Genomic DNA, 20,618 nt, shown 5'->3' on the forward strand with positions numbered 1-20,618 from the left:
TTGAAATGCAAATCAATAACAGAAAAATCTCTAAAAAAATCCCCAATATTTGAAAACTAAATAACTTGCTTCTCAATAATTCATGAATCAAAGAAGATATCAAAAAGGAAACAAAGTATTTTAAGCTGAATGAAAATAAAAACAAAACACATCATCTAAGATAGTGAAGAACCAATACTAAGATATAAGATAGATTTCAGAGGTATGCATTTCTAGGGCAAAAATAATCCCTCAAGTTGGAACACATTAAGGGATGCTAAGTTATTAAAGACTGTATCAGGCCCCCCAAAAAGGTGAAAATAAGCATTTACCATCAGTTGTGTTTTCATTTTAGATATTTTCACTCTGTCTATGCTATGAATAAATCAGTTGGAAAAAAGCAAAAAACCACAACACACTAGAATTTGTGAAATGCTGCTAAAGCAGGGTCTAGAGGAAATTTATAGCACTAAACGCCTATATTAGAAAAAAAAAGAAAGGTCTTGAATCAATATCCTTAGCTTCCACCTTAACGAAGTAGAAAAAAAGAGCAAATTAAACCCTAAGTAAGCAGAAGAAATAAAGTTCAAAGTAAAAGTCAATGAAATAAACAACAATAGAGAAAATCCTTGAAACCAAATACTGATTCTTTGAGAAGATCAATAAAATTAATAAAATCTAACAAGATTAGTAGAAAAAAGAGAGAAGACACAAATTACCAACATCAGGAATGAGACATCATTACAGATTTAAGGCATATTAAAAGAATAATAAGGGAATGTTATGAGCAAATGTATGCCAGTAAATTTGACAACTTAATGTAATGGACAAATTCCTTGAAGACACAAACTAGGAAAGCTCACTAGAGAAGAAGTAAATAACCTATACCTATTAAAGAAATTGATACTGTAGGAAAAAAAAAAAAAAAAAACCCCGTCCCACAAGGAAAACACCAGGCTCAAATGGCTTTACTGGTGAATTCTCCCAAATATTCAAGGAAAAATATAACAATTCTGTATGAAATCTTCTGAAAAAATTGAAGAGGAATACTTCCCAATGCATTCTATGAGGCCAGCATTATCCTGATACCAAAAACAAAGATATTTCAAGAAAAGAAAATGACAAACCAATATCCTTCACTAACAAAGGTGCACAAGTTTGAAACAAAGTTTTAGCAAATAGGAAATATAGAAAACAAACTAGTGGTTACCAAATGGAAGAGGGAAGGGGAGAAAGGGGAAAATTAGGGATGTGGGATTAAGAGATACAAACTACTATGTATAAAATAGATAAGCAACAAGGATATATTGTATAGCTCAGGGAATCATAGCCATTACCTTGTAATAACTTTTAATGGAGTACAATCTGTAAAAAACACTAAATCACTATGCTGTACACCTGAAACTAATATAATACTGTAAATCAACTATACTTCCATTTAAACATTTTAATAGAAAAATAAAAAATAAAATTTTTAAAAAGTAAAATCCAACCATATATTAAGAAGATGACAAAGTGGGGTTTATCCCAAGAATGCAGTTAGTTTAACATGGAAAAATCAGTCAATATAATTTATCACATTAGCAAACAAAAATATAAAAACCAGGCAATCATCTCAAAAGACACAGAAAACTCATTTGATAAAATCCAACATGCATTTCTGATCAAAGCGCTCAGAAAACTAGGAATAGAAGGTAGCTTCCTTGATCTAACAAAGACCTTTTACAAAAACAAACAAAAAAACCCCACAGCGAATGTTATATATATATATATATTTTTTTTTAATATTTATATATTTATTTGGCTGCACCGGGTCTTAGTTGCAGTATGCGAGCCCTTTAAGTTGTGGCATGTGGGATCTAGTTCCCTGACCATGGGTCGAACCCTGGCCCCCCCTGCACTGGGAGCGCAGAGTCTCATCCACTGGGCCACCAGGAAAGTCCCGCGAATGTTATATTTAATGGTGAAAGACTGAATGCTTTCCCTTTAATATCAGAAATAAGACGAAGATGTCTGCTCTTACCACTTCTCTTCAACACTGTACTGGTGATACTAACTAGGGCAATCAAATAAGAAAAAGATTTTTTAAAGGCATCCAGGTTGGAAAAGAAAAAGTTAAACTTTCTTTACCAGCAGACATGATTGTCTAATTTGAAAATCTGATGGCATCCTACTGATAAGTGAGTTTAGCAACGTTGCAGAATACAAGATCAATATATAAAATCAATTATATTTCTATATAAAGAAACAATCAGGAATTAAATTTTTAATACCATTTAATAGTAAAATTTATGTTATGCATATTTTACTACAATTTTAAAAATACTATTTACAATAGGAACAAAACCTATGAAATGCTTAGAAATAAATATGACAAAATATATGAAAGACCTGTATCCTGAAAACTACAAAACATTGCTGAGAGAAAGTGTTATCTCCTGAATAAATGGAGAGATATACTTTGTCCATAGGTCAGAAAACTAAATATTGTTAAGATGTCAGCTCTCTCAAACTAATCTATAGATCTGATGCAATCTCAGTCAAAATCCCAGTAGGGTTTTTTGTAGAAATTGACAAGCGGGTTCAAGGACAAACAGCCAAAAGAACTTTGAAAAGAAAAACAAAGTTGGAGGGCTAATACTATCTGACTGAAAGAATAACTATAAGGCTATTGTAATCAAAATAGCATGGCATTGACATAAAGACAGACAAATAGATCAGTAGATCAGAATAGAGAGTTCAGGGGGCTTCCCTGGTGGCGCAGTGGTTGAGAATCTGCCTGCCAATGCAGGGGACATGGGTTCGAGCCCTGGTCTGGGAAGATCCCACATGCCGCGGAACAATTAGGCCCGTGAGCCACAGTTACTGAGCCTGCGCGTCTGGAGCCTGTGCTCCGCAACAAGAGAGGCCGCGATAGTGAGAGGCCAGCGCACCGCGATGAAGAGTGGCCCCCACTTGCCGCAACTAGAGAAAGCCCTCGCACAGAAACGAAGACCCAACACAGCCATTAAAAAAAAAAAAAAAAGAATAGAGAGTTCATAAATAAACCCATGTTTATATGGACAACTGATTTTTGACAAAAGGTGCAAGGCAATGCAGTGGAGAAAGGATAGAATTTTCAACAAATGGTTCCAGAACAATTGGGACATCCACAAGCACAAAAAAGAACTAAAATCCATACTTAACACCATATACAAAAATTAATACAAAACAGATCATAGGCCTAAATGTAAAACCTAAAACTATAAAACTTCTAGAAGGAAAGGTAGGAGAAAATGTTTGTGTAAGCTTGGGTTAGGCAAAGATTCCTTATACATGATACCAAAAGCATGATCCATAAAAGAACAAATTGATAAACTGGACTTCAGAAAAATTAAAACTTTCTGTTCTTTAAAAGACACTGTAAAGAGGATGATAAGCCACAGACTGAGAGAAAATCTTTGCAAAGCATACATCTCATAAAGGATTTATATCCAGAATACATAAAGGACTCTCAAAACTCAACAATAAGAAAACAAACAACCCAATTTTTAAAAAGACATAAGATTTGGACAGATAATCCACCAAAAAAGATATATGAATGGCAATTAAAGCACATGAAAAGATGCCCAACATCATTAGTCATCAGGTAAATGCAAAATAAAACCACTATGTGATAACACTACACTATTAGAATAGCTAAAATTTAGAAGACTGACCATACCAAGTGCTGGTGAGGATGTGGAAGCACTGAAAGTCATACACTGCTGCTGGGAATGTAAAATGATACAACTACTTTGAAGACAGTCCAACAGTTTTTTAAAAATATATACCTACCATGTGATCTAGCCATTCCATTACTAGATATTTACCTAAGAGAAAAGAAAATATGTGCCCATAGAAAGACTTGTACATGAATGTTCATTGAAGCTTTATTTGTAATAACCAAAAACTGGAAATAACTCAAATGTCTATCAGCAGGTGATGGATAAACAAATTGTGGTATATTTAGACAATGGACTACTACTCAGCAATAAAAATAAATAAAATATTTATATATGCAACAATATGAATAAATCTCAAAATAATTATGCTAAGTGAAAGAAGCCAATTTTTTAAGTATATATTATATGATTCCATGTATATAAAATTCTACAAAATGCAAACACGCCTATAGCAGCTGAAAGATCAGTAGTTGTCTGAGAGGTAGGAGGGGAGAGATCACAAAAGGCTGTGAGAAAAATTGTAGGGGTGATGAATATATTCACTATCTTGATTGTAGTGGTGGTTTCACAGTTGTATACATGTGTCAGAACTTTGAAAATTGTACACTTTAAATATTTATACCTTATTTTATTGTCAATTACAACTCAATAAATATCTTTCAAAAGAGGAAGTTGAGGGCTTCCCCAGTGGTGCAGTGGTTGAGAATCCGCCTGCCAATGCAGGGGACACGGGTTCGATCCCTGGTCCGGGAAAATCCCACACGCCGCAGAGCAACTAAGCTCGTGTGCCACAACTACTGAGCCTGTGCTCTAGAGCCTGTGTGCCGCAACTACTGAAGCCCGTGCGCCTAGAGCCCGTGCTCCACAATAAGAGAAGCCACTGCAATGAGGAAGCCCACACACCGCAACGAAGAGTAGCCCCCGCTTGCCGCAACTAGAGAAAGCCCGCGTGCAGCAACGAAGACCCAACACAGCCAAAAATAAATAAATAAATAAATAAAAATTAAAAAAAAAAAAGAGGAAGTTGAGCTAAAACAGTATCATAGGAGATGCACATAAAATATATTAAAGAGGTAGAATCCTCAGGACTTGGGAACAGAAATAGGTAAGAGATGCTCAGTTTCCTTTATTAAATGTGGATACAAGTAAGACACTTTACCCTCAAATAGCTATGTACTATAAATAGAAAATGACTGTGATAAGTTCATTTTCTTCAGATAACAAAAAGCAACCAGCGTTGATGTAATGATTTAACACATCATGGTCATTTTGTATTTATACCTGAAAGAATGTAAGAGAAAGAAAAAGCCAGTTGTACCTTTTCCCCAAAAAATATAGCAACAAACAACTGTGGTTGAGGAATTTAACTAAATGACTTGATGATTCACTTAGCAAAGTAATTTTTAAATAGCTAAAGAACAGAATAAATAGATCTCTCGTCAGGTTTATGTAAAAGCAAAAAGGGGATGCCAACTCTTTTATATTGATCTGACTTTTGAAATGGTTTATGCAAAAGTCCAATGCCACCTGGTCCCCTGTGTTATGTCAACAGAGAGGACAGTTCTGCTGAGTTTTCTCCCTAAAACCCTCCTGGTTCTCCAGTACTGCTTTACTGCTCCTACGAAAAATCCTGTCCTACAAACGAACAGACAGGAGATCTGTCAGCTTATTTTCTTATTTCCAAAAGCCTAGTAGAAAACAAACATCTTCTCGGGAGTCCCCTGGTGATGCAGTGGTTAAGAACCCGCCTGCCAATGCAGGGGACACGGGTTCGATCCCTGGTCTGGGAAGGTCCCACATGCCGCGGAGCAACTAAGCCTGTGTGCCACAAGTACTGAGCCCATGTGCCTAGAGCCCATGCTCCACAACAAGAGAAGCCACTGCAGTGAGAAGCCTGCACACTGCAACGAAGAGTAGCCCCTGCTCACCGCAACTAGAGAAAGCCCGTGTGCAGCAACAAAGACCCAATGCAGCCAGAAATAAAGAAAGAAAGAAATTTATTTTTAAAAAAACCAAAAACATCTCAACACAAAGTTCAGAGTGACACTAGAATACCAGGTTATTTTGCTTTTAGCTGGAATCATACTCTTTAGTTAGAATCAAAATTGATGGTTAAGGTGCCTTTGATCCATAAAAATGGGTAAAGAAATTATTAAGAAATATGCTTTGTTTGGCAGACAACATCTTTTTAAATCTCATGTCCACGAAAAGGGAGAAGAAATAGTAATACTGCACTTTGTTTAGAAGAATGGAAGCCATGCTTTAGAAGGGAATCCTCTTAGGTCAATGCCTCCCACCACCCCTCACTACAAAGGGCATAGTTACCGTTTCCATTGGCTCAAACATACAAACAACAATTCTACTGCTCAAAGATTCTACAAAATTCACCTGGCATCTCTTCTGTTAAAGAACTGCTACTCTCCCTACCTCAAGGATCTTAGAGAGATTGGAATTTGCAGCACCCTCCAACTCTTCCCACACACACATACTCTCTTCTCTCACTGTTACTACCCTACATAAGTCTGTGATCCAAACTATGCCAATCTGATTCTCCCTCCACTGTATCTGACTCTTGAGCAAAGACACTTAGAGATGAAGAATGAATGTAGCCGAGACATATGAGAGTTACTAATTAGAAGAGGCCAATCCCCCAGTTCCTGCTGCTGGGATCCCCGGAGTTGCCCTTGTTCTCAACTCTTCCTCAGCTCTACTAGTTCAGCTCTTCCTTACTTAATGACTTAATTTTGTATAATAAAGAATTTGGCTGGTTTTGTCTTTAGGTGAATTTCCCTGATTATAGGAGTATCTTTGTTATTCTTGGTGGGCCCTTGGGTCACCCTTGAGTCCATGCTAATGAGATGATTCTGGATGGGGGCTGGTCACCAGAAAGATCAACCATGTGACTAGAGGACTGGGGCTTTGAGCCAGGTGATATCAGCCTGGCCTTTGGGGAGGAATAGAAGGCTGGCCATTGAGTTCAATCATGTGGTCAATCAATCATGCCTAAGTTATGGGAAACCCCAATAAAAACTCTGGACAATGAGGCTCAGTTGAACTTCATGGTTGCATTGATGACTGATGTGCCAGGAGGGCACTGTGTCCTGATTCCATGGGGAGAGGACACAGAAGCTCCACATTCAGGACCCTACAACACTTTGCCATATGGGTGTCTTCTTTTTGCTGGTCCTAATTTTTATCCTTTATAATGAAATTGTAATCATAAGCATAGCACTTCCCTGAATCCTGAGAGTTATTTAGTAAATTATTAAACCTGAGGGGATTGTGGGAACCCCTGATTTTGTAGCCAGTTGGTCAGAGCACAGGTGGTCTGGGAACACCCAGAGCTTATGGCTAGTTTGGTGTCTGAAGTGACAGTATTCTTGTTAGGTATTGTGCCTTTTTCTTATGAAGTCTGCACTAACCCTGGATAGTTAATGACAAAATTGCATTACATTATTTCACTTAATTACTCTATTTCTGCTTCATCTTCCTCATCTGTAAATGGAGACAATCGTAATATTTATACTTCATAAGCTTTTTGTAAGAAATAAGAGTTAATATTTGTAAAGCACTCAGAATACTGCCTAGCACATATTAAATACGATATAAACACTAGAGTAGTTTTGTAGTTGTTGTTGTTGTTTTTATTTTTATTTTTTTAATTTTATTTATTTATTTATTTATTTATGGCTGTGTTGGGTCTTCGTTTCTGTGTGAGGGCTTTCTCTAGTTGCAGCAAGTGGGGACCACTCTTCATCGCGGTGCGCGGGCCTCTCACTATCGTGGCCTCTCCCGTTGCGGAGCACAGGCTCCAGACGCACAGGCTCAGCAATTGTGGCTCACGGGTTTAGTCGCTCCGCGGCATGTGGGATCTTCCCAGACCAGGGCTCGAACCCGTGTCCCATGCATTGGCAGGCAGATTCTCAACCACTGCGCCACCAGGGAAGCCCTGTTTTTATTATTAAAGTCCAGAGCTGGCTAATGTAGAGATTATCAGGCTTTTCTGCTTAAATCTAAATAACACAGAGAAAAAACTGGCCCCAACATTAGTCAGACAATGTTAACAACATTAATCACATAGTGGTACTGGCATTAGTCAGCTAATGTTCTGAATACAAATGACCACTGCTGATATCTACATCATCTAGAAAAACTCAGGCCAGACAGTTTGAGCCAGTGACAGAATAGTACATGCTTTTTGTAGCTCTGGAGATCATAACTCCAGAGAGATTAGGGGCCTTACTTGGAATAATGAAACAAACTGTTGGGAGAAATAGTACACAAGAAGATTCTCACTTTTAGTATGTCAAACCATCAGGCATGACACATGGTGAGCAAATCCTAAAATGGTACATATATATCACTTCTAGCTTAGCTGTGAGCTACATCACTGTGCATTGAAATGTTTTTCTCTGCTCATCAGTAATGGGTACCAACTCTGCAAAACTCACTCCATTGTCTCCCATCTTCCTGTCATTTAGAACATGCTTGGAAATGTTCCAATTAGTTGCTGAGTCCAGAAATAAAGTTCTTACCAGAAAATTGTCTTGAGCTGTTTTCTAATACTATGATTTAATCCCTCTGTTTCTGCCCTCTCTTGGTCACTTTCCCTTCCCAGCTACTTCTCTTTGGCTTTCAGAGAAGGCCAGGAATGCTCTCCCTGCCATCTTTCATTCTAAGTTCCTACTTTTGACACCCACTCTTAAAACCCAGGCGCCATGGCCTCAAGTTATTACAGAAAAAGAAGAAAACTAAAATTAAATGGTACTGTTAGAAGATTTTTCCTGGCAGTGCTGGTATCATTCCAAAGATCATTTCTGTGCTTGATCTCTCATCAGTAGACAGCCTGAGTTGCTCAGGAGCTATTAAACAAAAGCCCCCACAAGGATAACAATTTCCAGAAAGCTATCTATATAGCTAAATTATGCTTCTTCTAAATTGACAAAAACAGAGTTAACAAGCATCAGCCTGTCCATCATACAACCAGGATTAGAATCCAGGTCTTCCTGGGACTTCCTTGGTGGTCCACTGATTAGGACTCCATGCTCCCAGTGCAGGGGGGACAGGTTCGATCCCTGGTCAGAGAACTAGATCCCGCATGCTGCAACTAAAAGATCCTGCATGCCTCAACTAAAGAGCCCATATGCCACAATGAAGATCCCACAAGCAGCAACAAAGATCCCGCATACCACAACAAGACCCAGAGCAGCCAAATAAATAAATAAAATATTAAAGAAAAAAAATCCAGGTCTTCCTGTTTAAATCTAATGTTCTCCATCTATATTATAGATGATCCCTTCCAGAAATGAAATTCCATAATCCTAGGTAAGAATTTTCTTTTAAAATTTATTTAATTTATTTATTTTTGGCTGCATTGGGTCTTCGTTCCTGCACGCGGGCTTTCTCTAGTTGCGGCAAGCAGGGGCTACTCTTCCTTGCGGGGTTCGGGCTTCTCATTGTGGTGGCTTCTCTTGTTGTGGAGCACGGGCTCTAGGCACACGGGCTTCAGTAGTTGTGGCACGCAGGCTCAGTAGTTGTGGCGCACAGGCTTAATTGCTCCGCAGCATGTGGGATCTTCCCGGACCAGGGCTCGAACCTGTGTCCCCTGCACTGGCAGGCAGATTCTTAACCACTATGCCACCAAGGAAGCCCCCTAGGTAAGAATTTAAACAAAAATAGAAACTGCCTCATTCCTACCAAAACTGGTCTTCTCTACAACCAGACCAGTGCTTTCAACCAAGGTGGTATGGAAAAGCATTGGCCTAGAGAGCAGAAGGTCCAGGTCTAAGTCCTGGCTCCACTATTTACTAAATACAATGACCAGGTAACTTTATAAATTTAGGCCTGAGGGAGGAGATATGGAGATATATGTATATGTATAGCTGATTCACTTTGTTATAAAGCAGAAACTAACACACCATTGTAAAGCAATTATACTCCAATAAAGATGTTAAAAAAAATTTTTTTAATAAAATAAATAAATAAATTTAGGCCTAAGGCTCCTCATCCGAAAAACCAGGAATGCTGGTGGTCACTTATTTTTAACTCTTCTTTTAGCATCAAGACATACCCTAAGAGACCCATGGGAGAGATTGCTTCCATTCTTATTGGTATCAAAGGAAGCTCTAGCCATAGACACAAATGGAAAGGAGGCTAAGGCACTGTTTTTTCCTTCCCTGTCAAGCCTCATACAATTAGACATGCTCTTTCACTCAGAATTCTGAAGCAAATGCTCTAGGAGAAAAAAAAAAGGTAATCATGGTTTAGCAGTCTCACACATGAAAAAGATCTAAAGAGCTAAAGTTTTAATTTAATAAGTTCAACATGAGTCAGCAGAGTGATTTGACTGCTGAAGGTACCAGTATCTAATCAGACTGCATTAACAGACACACAGAGTCCAGAACTGAGAAGCGGATGATCCTGCTCAGCTCTGTGCTGATCAAACCACACCTGGGGGTCTGCGTCCAACTGTAGGAGCCATGATCTAAGAAAGACATTAACGAAAGTGTCCACACACAGGAGACCAAGATGAAGAGGCGGCTGGAAAAAAATGTTTTCTTCAAAGAACCAGGGCTATTTAACCTGGAAGAGAAGACTTGGGAGAGAGTTCAACTGTACTTCGACCCAACCTTTGAATCATCTAGGACTCAGCAGAGCCAAGACCAAGTGGGGAGCTTCAGAAGAAAGGGGCTGCCTCAGAAGGCAAGCAAGCTCCCTGTCTCTGGAGATGAAGCAGCCAAAGCTGTGAGATTCCTTTGGGGGATGGGGGCAGCTGGTAAGGAGAGGTGTAGGGATAGGATAGAATTCAATAAGAATTCTAATGAGAACAACTCCAACTCTGTTTGGAGCATCTTCCCCCATTCTCAGCACAGTGACTCTCTTCAGTCTTATTCAGTCTCTATACAGTCTCTATTCAGTGACTGTATGTAGAACCATTTCAGTAATTTGCTCTTTACTAAGCATTGTATACTCATGTCCTTTAAAGGCCAAATTGCTACCCATCTTCTTCTCTCTTCTCTAAACCTTCCGGCAACTAGGATTGACAACCAGGCTGCCTATTACCTTCTGAAGACTTCCATGCCTTCCACAAGTCCTCTACGCTGATGAGCTTATCCTCACCATGGAAGGTGCTGTGTTTCACCGTTGGGTCGTGGTAATTGAGGTCTTCCCTCAGGAACTGCAAGGGAAAGCACACAAGTCACAAGAGATACCTGGGAGCCAGCCCACTAAGATCTCCTCACAGGTCACCTAGCTACCCACAGCACATCCCACCTGCCGGATGTACAAGTGTATCACATCATCCATGTATTCTTCCATGTGAATATGTCCGACTTACTAACTAGACTGCCTTTTCTTCTTTGTTATATGTTTGGCTTGAGAAAAAAATAAACGTAAGAAATTCCTTCCTCATATTTTTTTAATTATGGAAAAGGAAGAATTAACAACTTCTGAGCATTCATTTACACACTAAGCAACATTCCAAGAGCTTCTATTTTCTCATCTAATCTTCACAACTAATGAATTATCACACTTATTTTACAAATGAGAACAGTAACAGTCTTTATTTATTTATTTATTTAGGCTGCATTGGGTCTTCGCTGCTGCTCGCAGGCTTTTCTTTAGTTGCGGCGAGCAGGGGCTACTCTTTGTTGAGGTGTGCGGGTTTCTCATTGCGGTGGCTTCTCTTGTGGCGGAGCACGGGCTCTAGGCGTGAGGGCTTCAGTAGTTGTAGCACGCAAGCTCAGTAGTTGTGGCTCATGAGCTCTAGAGCAAGGCTCAGTAGTTGTGGTGCATGGGCTTAGTTGCTCTGCAGCATGTGGGATCTTCCTGGACCAGGGCTCGAACCCATGTCCCCTGCACTGGCAGGCAGATTCTTAACCACTGAGCCACCAGGGAAGTCCAAGAACAGTAATAGTCTTAAAGAACACAGTTTGCCCCAAATTCTCAAAACATTAAGTTTAAAGAGATTAAATTACTTGCTGTGACAATTTTAAAATATGTCCACAATTCTTTGACAATCCTTCCATAAAAGTTGAATTCCTCTGCCCTTGAATATAGGCTGACATTAATGACTCATCTTCTAACAAACAGAATGTGGCAGTAATGATGTCAAATGACTTCCCAGGCTAGGTTAGAAAAGGCAATATAGATTCCACCTGGCTCACTCCCTTTGGGGACACATGCCTTGGGAGCTCTGAGCCACCATGTAAGAAGCCTGGCTACCCTGAGGCTATCATTCTGGAGAGATCATGTGTAAAGACTATTTAGAGCTAGCAATGTCTGAGCAGCCCAAGCCATCTGAGTCTTCCAGCCCAGGAGTCAGACATGTGAGTGACTGCGACTTCAGGTGATTCTAGCCCCTAGATTTTGAGTTACTTCACCTGATGCCAAGTGGACACACAGGAGCTGTCCCTGATAAGCCAAGCCAAGATTGCAGAAACATGATAAAATAAATGTTTTTGTTGTTTGGAACCTCTACGTTTGGGGGAAGTTTGTTATGCAGCATTAGATAACTGAAACATCTGCCCAAAGTTACAGCTGATAAGTGATAGAGTTAGTATTCCAATCCAAGGTATCTGACTTTATAGTCTAAACTTTTCCCCTGTACTGCATATGCTGTCCTTTAGTTACGTGGATTTTTTTTCACACTACACTTTTACAAGAAAAAAGAAAAGCAAAAGAAATCAAAGCTTTTAGAAATTTAACTGGTAATTAATTTCACAGATACTCATTCAGCCCAATCCTTAACCACATTAGTATGTATAAGATTGAACAGTGATCACTGCTTTCCACAGAGTCTCAAACATCAAAGAAATATGCAACGCTGATCACTACTCTCACAAGAACACATTTTAGTAGAATTTTCAGGAAATGTCTCTTATCCACCTTTCATTATCCCCAGGGTCCAAGAAAGGAAAGGGTCTGACCCAGAGTAATGTCAGTAAATGTTGTTGACTAAATGAATAGATGATTGAAAGAATGGTCCCAGATTCCTTAAACCCATAATCAAGGGATGATTTTCTCCCCTGGGTTTTTCAGACATAAGACATCTGGGCTTAAAGACTCAGGAGAGAAGTTTGAAGAGAGACCACACTGGAGTACTCTCAACCTAGTCAGGGTATAGGCTGCTGAGCACAAGGAGCTTGACAATGTCCACAACTATAACGTAGCACTGTCCAATACAACTTTCTGCAATAATGGAAAGGTTCAATGTCTGTCCTGTCCAAACAACTGTCACTAGGCACAGGCAGCTATTGAGCACTCATAATGTGGCTAGTATGACTAAAGAACTGAAATTTTTTAAAAATTAATTTACATTTAAGTTTAAATGGCCACATATGGCTAATAGCTACATACTGGAGTGCAGCTCTAGAGCAGTCTACTACCTGGGGTATAGGTACGGCCTAGCTACATTCCCATGGAGGCTAGAATCCTGAAGGGAAGTCAAGACCTCCGGCGAGATGAGGAGTGAAGAGCAGTGCCTAAGTTTAACAGTTCTCTGTGTCCTCCGCCCACAACTAAACTCAGGTTCCTTCTGACATGTGTGGGTTAGGTTCTCCAGCTCCCCAATGTCTCATTTGAAATTGGCGAGAGAATCTACTTTTTAATAAGAATTAGGTAAGTGACATGGTGAAGGGCCCAGAGCAAGGAGATTTTGTCAATTCTTGGAAAGGTTAGCTGACTGAAGTATTTAACGTGTTTGGATTTTTTAATAGTCAGTCCTTTAGACCACCTAACATCCAATGTATTGTATGCAATAAATTGTGACTCTTTAACATTTTTTTCCCAAATTGCTACCAGTATCCCAACTCCATTTATTAAATTATCTGTCTTTCCATGGAAGCAACCTAAATGTCCATTGACAGATGAATGGATAAAGAAGATGTGGTATATATACACAATGGAATATTACTCAGCCATAAGAAAAGAATGAAATAATGCCATTTGCAGCAATGGATGGACCTAGAGATTATCATACTAAGTGAAGTAAGTCAGAGAAAGACAAATATCATATGATATCACCTATATGTGGAATCTAAAAAACTGATACAAACAAACTTATTTACAAAACAGAAACAGACTCACAGACATAGAAAACAAACTTACGGTTACCAAAGGAGAAATTGGGGTGGGGGGGATAAATTAGGAGTTTGGGATTAGCAGATAAAAACTACTATATATAAAATAGATAAAGAACAAGGTCCAACTGTATAGCACAGGGAACTATATTCAAAACCTTGTAAAAACCTATAATGGAAAAAACTATGAAAAAGAATATATATATATACACATATATACATATATATACACACACACATATATACACATAAATATATCAATATATAAAAAACTGAATCGGGCTTCCCTGGTGGCGCAGTGGTTAAGAATCTGCCTGCCAATGCAGGGGACACGGGTTCGAGCCCTGGTCTGGGAAGATCCCACATGCCGCGGAGCAACTGGGCCCGTGAGCCACAACTGCTGAGCCTGCGCGTCTGGAGCCTGTGCTCCGCAACAGGAGAGGCCGCGACAGTGAGAGGCCCGCGCACCGCGATGAGGAGTGGCCCCCGCTTGCCGCAACTAGAGAAAGCCCTCGCACAGAAACGAAGATCCAACACACCCAAAAAAATGAATAAATAAATAAATTTTAAAAAAAACTGAATCACTTTGCTGTATACCAGAAACTAGCACAACATTGTAAATCAACTATACTTCAATAAAATAAATAAATAAATAAATAAATGCCTTAGACCTTAAAAAAAATTATCTGTCTTTTATTCCTTTTTTGGAAAAATGCTATTTAATAAGAAGTAATTATAAAGTAATAACAACTACATATAGTTGGGTATATTTCTAGCCTCTCCATTCTTTTGCACTAAACCATATTTTCGTGCTAGCACTTGACTATTTTATTATACTTTTTATTTTAATTCAATTTAATTTTATTTTATGCTTTTAAAATTTTTCTAATGTCTTGACCCCCTCTTTCCATGGCTCTTTTATTTCAGAACATTTCTTATCAATCTCAGTTACTTATTTTTCAAAATGAATTTTAAAACAATTTTGTTAATTTTATTGAGAGTCTGATTACTCTCACTGGGGACCTAAGTGATGAGATCACTGGACCTTAAACACCAGACCCTAGGACATATCAGGGAAGACACAGTTACAAGCAGTCTGAGACAGTCAGTCTGGAGGCAGAAATTCATTCATTCATTTATTCAACAAATATAAGATTTCTATGTTCCGGGCACTAGAAATGCAGTAAATAGTAAACAAAACAGACAAAAATCTTTGTCCTCATTGAGCTAACAACCAATTTGGGTGAGAGAGACAATAATTTGTATAAAGCAGGGAAGGTCAAGAGGGAAGGCCAAGAGTAGTGGTATTAGTGATTTATCATCTTCACTAGAGGTGTCAAGGAAAGTCTCATTAAGAAAGTGACTTTTAAGCAAATATCTGAAGGAGATGTTGGAGAAAGGCAAGCAGGATAACTGCAAGAGTATCCCAAGAACAGAAAATGGCAAATGCAAAGGCCCTGAGCCAAGAACAAGTATGTTCAAGGAATAGCAAGGAGGTCAGTGTGGCCAAAGAGAAACAAGTGAGGTGGTAACTAGTAGGCGATGAACTCAGGGAAGCAACAGGGGTCCAGATCATAAAGACCTTTGTAGGTCATCATAAGGACTTTGACTTTTACTCTGAGATGGAAGCTGTTGGAGGAGTTTGAAGAGATATGTGACACAATCGCATTTACATTTTTAAAAGCATTTCTCTGAACGCTGTGTTGAGAAGCAGACTATAGGAGGACAAGGGCAGATGCGGGGAAACCAGGTGGCAATTGCAATAATCAAGATGTGAGCTAATGGTGGCTTGAAACAAAGTAGTAATGTGGATATAATGAGAAGTTGTCAGGTTTTGCATAAAATTCACAGAGATCAAATTTCTCATCTTCATAATTTTTCTTAGTTTTGATTCATCAGGCGTCCTTTAAGGTATACCCTACTTTAGTCCTCCTAGGCTCTAACCCAGACCCTCTTAATCTAAGACTAGAGAAACACTTGTCACATGCAGGCCTTAGGAGCAGAAATGCCAAAATCTCCAAGGAAGAGGATTTTCCACCATTAGCAGCTAACTTCAGGAAACCATGTGATGAGACATACCAGCTACTTTTAGGGAGCCAACAAGAAATAGACTGCTTTTTATAGCCAAGTCTGGTCATTGAGGTGTACGGAGAGCAGAGAAGCTCATGGGAAGAAAGTGCAAGGAGTATCTGCACAGGGGCTCACATCAGGCTCTGCTGGGGCCACAAAGCACGCAAAGAAAGAGTACGGTCAGAAAACAAGGCCAGCAAGAAGGTGGTGCCAAACGAGGAGTGTGGGCTGACAGAAGCTATACCTGAAGGAAGGGCCAGATGCCGGGTGGAACCTCTTTAGAGAACAAGGAAGTGCGGCTGCAACAAGCAGGCTTTTTTTCTTTTTTAACGTCTTTATTGGAGTATAATTGCTTTACAATGGTGTGTTAGTTTCTGCTGTATAACAAAGTGAATCAGCTATACGTATACATATATCCCCATATCTCCTCCCTCTTGCGTCTCCCTCCCACCCTCCCTATCCCACCCCTCTAGGTGGTCACAAAGCACCGAGCTGAGGCTTTAAGGGGAGGAAAGGTGGTGTACTGTAAATATAAAGAGTTCAGAACCTTTAGAAACAGACCACTTCCTATGTGACTTTTGGGCAAGCTACTTAGCATCTCTGAGCCTGTTATTCCCCTCAAAATAAGGGCTAATTATCCCTCTCATTTGAGTGTGATAAGGATTAAATGAGTCATGTTTGCACAAGTCATAAACTACCTTTGCACATGTCTTTTAATGGCCCACAGAGCATTTTATAAATTGAAACTATATTTAAAAATCAAATTTCAGGGACTTCCCTGGTGGTCCAGTGGTTAAGACTCCACACTCCCAACGCAGGGGGCCTGGGTTCGATCCCTGGTCAAGGAACTAGATCCCATGTCTCAACTAAAAAGATCCTGCATGCCGCAATGAAGATCCCGCGTGCCACAACTAAGACCCAGCGCAGCCAAATAAATAAATAAATAAATATTTTTTAAAAAAATCAAATTTCACCCCAAAAGTCCAGCTCTCTTTAAAAAAACAATTTAAAGGTCTAGGAACACTGAGCTCCAGTAACAACTCTGGAATTTTATTTGGGAGAGGCTTAAGGGCTACAATTTGATTGGAAGGGAGGGTGGTGGCTAAGGGACTTGTCATGAGGTTGTGTTTGCAAAGCAAGCACATTGTTTTTATGTAGATCGTTCATTACAAATTAATTTTATAATGCAACATTTTATGAAGATGTTTTTGTTTACATTTTACTTAAAATTAAGAAAAAATTAATTGCCCGTATCAAACAGTATTATACATATGTCGCAATCTGGGGCAGCTTAGAGGTGGGGCAGTTGGTCCTGAGGAAGATAATGAGGGCTTCTTTTTTTTTTTCTTAATTTTTTTAAAAATTTTAATCTTATTTATTTATTTTTGGCTGCATTGGGTCTTCATTGCTGTGCGCGGGCTTCCTCTAGTTGCGGCAAGCGGGGGCTACTCTTCGTTGCGGTGCGCGGGCTTCTCACTGCAGTGGCTTCCCTTGTTGCGGAACACGGGCTCTAGGCACATGGGCTTCAGCAGTTGCAGCACGCGGGCTCAGCAGTTGTGGCTCACAGGCTCTAGAGCGCAGGCTCAGTAGTTGTGGCGCATGGGCTTAGTTGCTCCGTGGCATATGGGATCTTCCCGGACCAGGGCTCGAACCCGTGTCCCCTGCATTGGCAGGCGGATTCTTAACCGCTGCGCCACCAGGGAAGCCCAACGAGGGCTTCTTGATCACAGATGATTATTCTGTGCTCCCATGGTCCCTGTGTATATCCTAATCAGTCTTGTTATGCGTCTATCTCCCCTACCAAACCATATACCCTCTGATAGACGGTCCCAGTTACCCCGCCATAAACATAGCATACAAGAAAGTTGTACAGAACTAGAACTTTGATGTCCAATATACTTGAGGTAGGCATTATCACATATTGCTCTGAACACTGTCCCACATCCAGCTAATGGCTAATGTCTGATTTAAGACAAAGTTTAAAAGCAACAAAAAGCAAAACCGAAACAAAACCAAAGAGGCAACTTTTGGCTCCCACAACAAGGATTTACTATTTCGGACTCAGAACAAGCAGCTCTTCTCTCAGGAAGGTCTAAGGAGGCTCCCTGAAAGTCCTGCCTTACCAGGGGGAATACAGCATTGGCTAGAGCTGCAGCTCAACAGCTCTCTGAAGAGCCAAGGGACCAGTTCTTACTAGGTATATTTAGTTCTATGAGCTCAGAAAAGTGATCTCCCTGGCAGTGGCACAAAGCATTCCACCCCATCCCAAGTGAAGCAGTAGTGAAGGGGTGTGGGTGAGAGCAGACAGGAGGGGAGACATCTGTCTAAAATTCCCAACAAAATAGGCCCAGCCAGCTTCATCAGGGAACAGAATTCACTGAGGTAAAGTTGGAAGAGGAGCAGCACATCTTTGGGTGCGGGAATCAGGCAGGTCTCCTGGGTTCTTCCCTGGAAGCAATTACTCCTCCTTCCCCTTTCCACCCTTGTTCCCCACTGCTCACGCTCCATGTCTCCCAAACCACACCACAACACCACCACTCCCACTTCCCCACACGTACAATGCTTAGAACCCACAACACACATGCCCCAGATCTGAGAAGCTTCCCAACTCTTGTTCACCACGTGAACATCTAGCAAGGACCCAGATTTTAGCTACAACAGCTCTGAATGTCATTGGTACAGAATGCTGGGACATGGATATCTCAGGGGTGAAAAATCTGCCCTCAGTGAGACCAGAAGCTATTGCTCAAGGTCAGGGAGAGGACAGTCATTTCTCACTCGCCTTTGTACATCTAGTCTCACTCCTGCCAGTCCATCTACCACACTAGTCACCAGAATGACCTTTGTAAAGTATAAATCTAACGATACCAACGTACCTACTTAAAATCTCATGACTCCCCATTACCAATAGGATAAAGCCCTAGCCTCTTGGCCTTACATTCAAGGCCTTTTACAATCTGGCCCATAGACTAACTTTCCAGTCAGCTTCCTGGCCATTCTCCCTCCCTATCAGACATCTACACTCCAGGCCAGGGGTCAGGAAACTACGGCCATGGGCCAAATCCAGCTTGCTGCTTGTTTTTGTAAATAAAGTTTTATTGGAACTCAGCCACATTCATTCATTTATGCACTGTCTATAGCTGCTTTCATGCTTCAAAGGCAGACTTGAGTCGTTGTGACAGAGACTGTGTGGCCAGAAAAGCCTAAAATATTGACTATCTGGCCCTTTATAGAAAAAGTTTGCCAACATTTGCTCTAGATACATCAAGCCACTTCAGGCTCCTTGAACAAATTAGACCATGCTCTTTTTCCTTTACACAAGGTGCTCCGTTTAAAATGTTTCTCCTTCTCTTTATCTGCTGAAGAAAAAGTCACTGCCTCTGTGAAGTTTTCCAGACCTCTCCCAAGCAAATTAATTGCTCTATCCTATTTGTTCTCTTAGTCCTCAGGGTGTATACCTATGACAGTATTTATCCCATTATACCATAATTCCTATTGAATTACCCCCTTTTACTCCCCTTAAGCAACTCAAATATAGAAACTGTGTTTTATTTGTGTTTTCTAGCTCTGTAAGCCAATCTCCAAGCATAGAGCCTGGCACAGAGCAAGGTATGTGGTTATTAAATAACTGAGTGAGTATCTCTCACTTGAGCTTGCCCTAGAACACACAGAAGAATGCTTAGCTTACAGTAGGTAGTCAATGCATATTATGTCTACTATACAGAAGAAAGAAAAAGGTCCCCACAATGCCAGCCAATCTAAAACAAAGATATCCAGCTAGGCGCCAGAGGGTTACACTCGCTTGGGTTCAGTGTAACATGATGGTTTAGAGCTTGATTCTAGAGCCAGGCTGCCTGGGTTTGAATCCTGGTTCTACCACTCACTTTCATTGTATTAGTCACATCATTTGTAAAATGGACATAATAGTACAAACTTCATAATACTCTTATATTGAGGGTATTATAAATGGATTAATTCACATAAAGGACTTAGAATAGTACCTGGCACAAAATAAGCTCTCCTATGTATGAATTGAGCTCTCCTAAATATTAATACATTTAATATACTATAAGAGGAATATAAAGATACTAAGAATGTGCAATCCCGGAGCCCACTATTACAATGATGCTGATCTCTCATATGTAAAGGAGACACACAGAGGAGGTAGAAGACAGATATTTCCTAAGTGCTTGCTACATGAAGACCATGTGCCAAGCGATCAGCAATAGACAAGGCACTGTAATCTACTGACCTCTAAGGCCCTTTCCATTCTACTCTATGATTCTTACTTTGAAAGCTTTAACTCCATTTAAAACAGAAATTTCACAACCTTGGCAAGACCCTCCCTGCCTTCTTTGCCACATCAACTGTCATTTCCTCCCAACCCCAATGATGATGAAATACTTGAAGTTCTCTGAAAGTACCAGGCTCTTGACCAGTCTCATGTCTTTGCACATACTGTTCCCTTAGCTAAAACACTCTCCTTCTCCCATCATCTCTTCGGACCCAAATGACGTATCAGCAACTCTGTACATGGGTAAAACTAACTTAGGTCTTCCTCTTCCGTGACTCCATCACAGTATCCACTTATCCTACTGCAGTATCCTCATCTGTTTACATGGCTATTTCCACAACTAGAGGAATTTCTTCTAAGGCAGCAACTTCACCTTTCCTTTTACTCCTATATATCTAGTACCCAGCACACATGCAGGTACAGAGAATCTCTCTGAGGTCAATGATAAAGCTTAGTCCTTGTCATGGAATCATCTTTGATGTCCTCAGGCCA

General features: G+C 40.1%; 1 protein-coding gene across 8 annotated transcripts in view; it reads right to left on the reverse strand.

The window, feature by feature from the left end:
- Positions 1 to 20,618, reverse strand: part of STIM1 (stromal interaction molecule 1) — a 197,487-nt gene that overhangs the window by 43,731 nt on the left and 133,138 nt on the right. For all 8 annotated transcript variants that reach the window (XR_003622552.2, XM_007173633.2, XM_007173634.2 and 5 more), the window contains exon 3: positions 10,746 to 10,860. Coding sequence is in view for 7 of the 8 variants with exons in the window: in XM_007173633.2 (XP_007173695.1) it covers positions 10,746 to 10,860 (115 nt within the window). In the remaining variant the exon portion in view is untranslated. The remainder of the gene's footprint in view (positions 1 to 10,745; positions 10,861 to 20,618) is intronic.

This window comes from Balaenoptera acutorostrata, chromosome 9, assembly GCF_949987535.1.
Source record: "Balaenoptera acutorostrata chromosome 9, mBalAcu1.1, whole genome shotgun sequence".
Taxonomy (NCBI): Eukaryota; Metazoa; Chordata; class Mammalia; order Artiodactyla; family Balaenopteridae; genus Balaenoptera; species Balaenoptera acutorostrata.